At 42.7% G+C, this 6,000-nt stretch overlaps 1 protein-coding gene across 12 annotated transcripts in view; it reads right to left on the reverse strand.

Moving 5' to 3' along the window:
* Positions 1-3,666, reverse strand: part of SPHKAP (SPHK1 interactor, AKAP domain containing) — a 123,755-nt gene extending 120,089 nt beyond the window's left edge. For 5 of the 12 annotated variants that reach the window (XM_081052813.1, XM_081052818.1, XM_081052811.1 and 2 more), the window contains exons 1-2: positions 3,409-3,536; positions 3,284-3,367 (exon numbers count right to left, since the gene is read on the reverse strand). In XM_081052813.1, coding sequence (XP_080908939.1) covers positions 3,284-3,311 — 28 coding nt within the window. In that variant the 5' untranslated portion in view covers positions 3,312-3,367; positions 3,409-3,536. Of the gene's footprint in view, positions 1-3,283 lie in introns of all 12 variants that reach the window. The other 7 variants (XM_081052820.1, XM_081052817.1, XM_081052815.1 and 4 more) reach the window with 4 other exon arrangements.
* Between the last annotated feature and the right edge of the window lie 2,334 nt (positions 3,667-6,000).

Raw genomic sequence — 6,000 nt, forward strand, 5'->3', positions numbered from 1 at the left:
AGTTTCAAATCTAATTATTTTCTTCATTTAATTTCCTTTGGCTTCAAAATTTTAAACTAGGAAGCGGAGGTGATTATATTTGTTGTAACATAATCACAGGGATGTGATGATCAAATAATTTAATATATGAAATAAAACTTGATAAAATGCAAACCTTCCTACACACACACTAGTTGCCAACAGCAGTGAGACTGACTTTCCTTCCGTGAGGGGTAACCACTGCATTGTAGTATGTTGTGCCACAGCAATGGCACACAGTGGATGAGAGTCCCTGGATTCTCGTATGTTTTCAGAGTACCTAGTTGTGTGACCTTGGCAAATCAACTAAACTTTTTGTAAAATAGATGACTAAAGAATCTCTACCAAAACTTTGAGATCTAAAAAATAATATTCGTCCTTTTCGTTTTTTTCCCCCCTAGACTACTAGTCTATAATGCAACTAACATGGGACCATTTCATCCCTCTAGAGCTCACTTTCCAGCTTTGATAGCCAGTGATTTTAAGAAATCTGTAATGTGATCCACATAATTTGTTGTACGTTAAAAATGAAAATATTCAAAGTAAAAACTAATTGTAACTTTCACAGAGGTAAGGTGATGTAGTCTAGAAACTCAAAGAACCATAAACAATTTCTTTTTTTTAAATCCATGTATCAAAGTTTCAAAAGCATATGAAACACATAAAATTTGAGAGTAATCTTCACCAAACATTGTTTGATTAAAATTTCTGTCATTTATATCTTTGATTCATTGAAAAACTTAAGAAGATCTAAAAGCCAACAGTAAATGTATTCTGTAATTAACTTGATATTTTACTAAATTATTTTGTTTTCTCAGTCCAGTGGTTAAACAGAATGTTTTAAACTTTTTAAAAGAAACAGTGACTTATAATTATCAAATAAATTTTATTAGGTACTGAAAACATTTCAGACTTAGACAACACAAATCTTGATTGGTAACAATTTTTCTTGATCATCGCCATTTGCTTGAAATGCTTGTGTAGCCCATCGATTCTTCATATTTCAAAGTTTTACGAACAAGTAGTACAACTAATGAAATATTTCTACACACCATTGTTAAATTCTAGTTTACTTCTTGCTTCTCAATATCTATCACTTCCAATTAAAATTATAGAAAGGAAATTATTTCTTGTATTTAACGAAATGGAGGATCAAATCAACTCATTTATTGGAGTTGACTGAATTTTTTATATGAATAAGGATGCTAACAAAACAGCTGAATTACTACCCTGATTATTGGAAATGGGTCATGTCTTGTTGAATAAATAGCAATATTCAAAAGGTTTAATTGGCTTCAGCTGATGTTAAATCTATATTACCATTTTTATAGGCTACTACAAAGCCTACACAATGCAGAGCAATACCATTGCAGTTGGTTTGTTGTTTGAAAGGTTATTTTACAGTACCATGATAGAAATAATTTTAAGGAATTATTAACATAATGCATTTTTAATATTTTAGAAAATGTCCCAGCTTTTGAATAAGAATATAATCCTTATTCAGGAAAGACAGTATTGATCTTTAAAGCTGGATTTAAAGCAAGCGATCTTTTATCAAAGGTGTCTCTTGGAATGTTGGGACCACACTGTTCACCTTTCAATTCTAATGACCTTAGGCAGTAGAATATATGGTACAGAAATTGAACCCCCACATTGCTTGAATTTCAAAATGCCTCACATTTTTATCTAAATATCAGTGGCTTTTTTTTTTTAAGTTTAAAAGAATCTTCCTGTGGTTTTTACTGTTCTTTTAATGCATTAGGGCAGAACAGAAAGATTTAGTGGTAGTTTGACCTTGTTTGGCCCCAGGTTTAGAGATTTTTCACTTGAGAGCAGCTTCAGGCCTTGCACAGAAACCAACGCTACCCTTTGCTACTTTCACAGCAAAGGGATGCTAAAAGAGGAAATGCCTGTGGATTTGGGCAAAGTCAATTTCATTACAGACTGTAAACACTTCAGGTCTCTAGATGGCAGCCTTCAGCGCGTTTGAAAAGCAGTCTCCATCCTCCTCCGCTTCCTCCACTTCTCTTCCACCCCCACCGCGGCGTCTTGGCAATATAGTATCAGCTACATGTGTGCCCTAGCTTGTGGATGCTGGGTTTTGCTGCTCTCCAAGAATGCGAGTTTAAAATGTCTATTTCAGTGCCTGATATTCTTGGCTGGAAGCTGCCTAGGTGTGCGCTTGGGGAAAGGGGAGGGTGTAAGAGATGACAAGATGGTCAACACCAAGCCACTTGCCTAGGAGAGGTTGGGCTGCAGGGGGGGGGGGGCAGTGAGCTACTTTCATCCTGCGAGCTGCGGCACCCTCTGCTCTGCGTGTGCACGCTCCGCGCCCAGCACAAAGAGCGCAAAACTCATCTGCCCAGCTGGCAGACAGCTTCAATTTACCCCTGAGGTTTATGGGAGTAGAAATAGAAAAATCTCAGTTTCTCAAATTCGCAAAGGACTGAGTCGAAAGGAGCGTGGGACTGGGGCAAAGATAGAGGAGACAGGAGGAGACGCTCAGCAGAGGAAACGCGTTGTTCCCACCTGGCAACGTCGAAGGTGGGGTCCCTGACCTACCGCGCGCGCGGGGACCCCGGGGCTGGGTGGAGTCAGGGAACGCGCGCGGTGGCCGGAGCTGTTCAGGACTCGCTGTCTGGGAGGGGATGGCGGGGGCAGATGAGGAGGGTGGGGCTGGGGCGGAGCAAGGTGTTTTCTGTCCCCATCTCAGTGAGACGCGGGCTTAGTGTTGGTAGAGGGTTAGGGGCAATCTCCCCATTCCCAGGCCACCACTTCGTCTCCACCCCATCGGCACCCTAGCAACCTCTCACCCTCACCCAGGTCAAGATGTTGGGGAAAGGAGCTACTTTGCCCTAGTCCTGCTCCCTCCTGTTTTCATCCCTACCTTGGAACCCGCCGCCCCACCAGGTGAGAAACCTCTCCAGGCTCCACCCGCTGACCGTCCGGCTCCGGGCTTCCCCAGGCAGAGCAGACCCCAACCCCTAGCTCTAGAGGCGGGCGGGTTTGTCCCTGACCCGTGTCGCTCCCCCGCGCAGGCCGCACCCAGCCTCGCGTCTGGCGGGGCAGTGGACAGGGACCACCATCTACCAAGAGCTCCTCGCAGAGCTGGGGCCAGGCTTAATTCCAAGGATCGAGTCCTCTGTCTCCTCTGCGTGAACCCCACGCAGACCCAGGCGCCCCCAGGGCAAGTTCGTGAGCAACGTAGACCAAATAACGGAGTTTAAGGGGCACTGGGTTTGGCAAAGGGGAAAGCGGGTCTTACCTTGGTACCGAGAGCAGGGAGTTGCCATCCATTGTCGATGGGCGCACAGAGAAGAGAGGCGGAAAGAGCGGGCAAGTCCGTGATGCGAGGACCCAGCTCCCAGAGTGCGGGGACCGACGCGCGTGGCCAGGGGCGCACAGGCTGGGACCGCTGCTGGGCTGTCGGAGATACGCTCCTCCCCGGCCGGGAAGCGCTGCGCGCTGCGACCTCTGGAAGGTCCCTCCCTGTCGCCCCTTCAAATCTGGCTAGAAGGCTTGGCCAAAGCTCCAGCCCTGTGCCCAGCTCCCGCTCTCCTCCGCGGCAGTTCCAGTCTGTTGCCACAGGCTCCTTCTGAGCTTTCTGGAGCCCAGCACAGGTGACTCCGACAGAATTTCTCTTTCCCCGCCCTGCTGTCTGGTCCCCTCCCCTTTCTCTGGGGAGCAGCAGTCTGAGCCCTGAATCTTTCACCCAGTTTGCCACATTCACTCCCTACTCCTGGCAATGCCCTTGTTCCCACTGGTCTCTCACCAGTCCTTTAGTTGCCTCTCTGGATTTTATTTTTGTTTGCCTCCTACCCTGAAACAATGCTCTTTGATCTCCCAACTATTTTCCCTTTGCTTGGACTTTCCAGATTTTTGATTCTCACAATTCTTTGTCTAACTCATTCTGCATAACTGTGACTTACTCATCCCTGGCCTGTTAGAAGCTTGTGTGAACACAGAGATCTACAAACCTATGACAGCGGTCATCCATTAGAGGCCAGCACCCAGGCAGGCCCTGGAACGAAGGGCTGTCACAAAAATGCCGAAAATGCCTGCGTCAGTATCTCCCCGCACAAACAACAACAGTTATGTTAAGAAGAAACATTAATAGTAGGAAGTGACTGTTAAGAGTAGGCTGCTGTTGAGTCTGATCCTTTTCCATTAAAAAAAAGAACCTTGACCAAATTTCATACTGAAATGTATAATATAAAACTATAACACTTTTAGTACAAAATTTAGGAGCAAATCTTTGGGATCTAGGGCTAGACAAAAGTTCTTAGACTTGACAACACAAGCACAGTCCATAAAAGAAACATTTGATAAATCAGACTTTGTTGAATTTAAAAGAAAATGATCTAAGGAAGACCCTGTTAAGAGAATGCAAAGACAAACTACACACCGAAAGAAAAATATCTGACAAAAGACCAGTGTGTAGAACACATTTCTAAAACATCTTAAAACTCAATTGTAAAAAAGCAAACAATCCAACTAGAATATGAGCAAAAGACACAAAGAGACATTTTCTTGAAGAGGATTTACAGATGACAAATAAGCACATGAAAAGATGTTCAACCTTATTATCCACTAGAGAAATGCAAATTGAAACCACAGTGGTATTTCACTATATACCTATCAGAATGACTAAAATAAAAACTAGTTATAAGACGAAGTGCTGGTGAGGATGCAGAGAAAAAACGAGAGTCTCATCACTCATCCATTCCTGATGGGAATGTAAACTGTAAAAGTCACTCTGGAAGCCTTTTGGCAGTTTCATCAAAAAAACTAAACATGTCAGAGCCACATGACCCAGCAATTTCACTCCCAAGCATTTATCTCAGAGAAAGGAAGACTTATGTTCCCATAAATTTTACTTAAATGTTTATAGCAGCTTTATTCAAGATAATAATAATAATAATAATAATAAAAACTGGAAACAACACAGATGTCCTTTGATGGGTGAATGGTTAAACAAACTGGTATATTCATACCATGGAACACTACTCAGAGATTTTTTTAAAAAGAACAAACTGTCAATATAAGCAACAACCTGGATGAATCACTAGAGAATTTTGCTGAGTGAAAAAAAAAAAAAAGCAATTCCAGTGGTTGCACTTTGTGTGATTGTATTTATATAACATACTTGAAATTACAAGATTATAGAAATGGAGGACAGATTAATGTTTCCCAGGGACACGCTGGGAATAGGAGGGAAGTAGGTGTGGATATAAAATAGCAACATAAGAATCCTTTTGGTTATGGAAATATTCTACGTCTTGACTATACAAGGACGGACAATTAAGTTCGCAAACTCATCCTAGAAAAAGTGCTACATACCTCACTGCTGAATATCACTACGGTCACCTATGAAGTACTCCCTTGGGAAGATATGCGCTCATGCCAGCACCTAGTCCACCCTTCAAAGCAATTTTGGAACTTTTTTTCTAGAATGGCCATCAAAGCTGTCGTCGTATTACCCTTGATGTCCTGAATGTCATCAAAATGTCTTCCTTTCAATATTTCCTTTATCTTCGGGTAAAGAAAGATGTCATTGGGGGCCAGATAAGGTGAGTAGGGAGGGTGTTCAAACAGAGTTACTGGCTAAAAACTCCCTCACAGACAGTGCCTTGTGAGCCGGTGCAATGTTGTGATGCAAGAGCCATGAATGGTTGGTGACAAGTTCAGGACATCTAACTTTTTCACATAGGCTTTTCAGCACTTCCAAATAGTAAACTTGGTTAACTGTCCAGTTGGTAAAAATTTATAATGAATAATCCCTCTGATATCAAAAAGGGTTAGCAACATCGTTGCAGCAGGTTTATCAACTTAATTGTCAGACCTCGTGTATATGTCAATATTTTGATTATGACATTGTGCTATAGTTTTAGCAACGTGTTACCACTGGAGTAAACTGGTGTTTCATAAAGACAATATGAGTGCTGGTTGGTCCTCGAGCTGGCCCGGGGCAATCAGAGGATT

Source organism: Rhinolophus hipposideros (genome assembly GCF_964194185.1).
Source record: "Rhinolophus hipposideros genome assembly, chromosome: 6".
In the NCBI taxonomy this organism is placed as follows: domain Eukaryota; kingdom Metazoa; phylum Chordata; class Mammalia; order Chiroptera; family Rhinolophidae; genus Rhinolophus; species Rhinolophus hipposideros.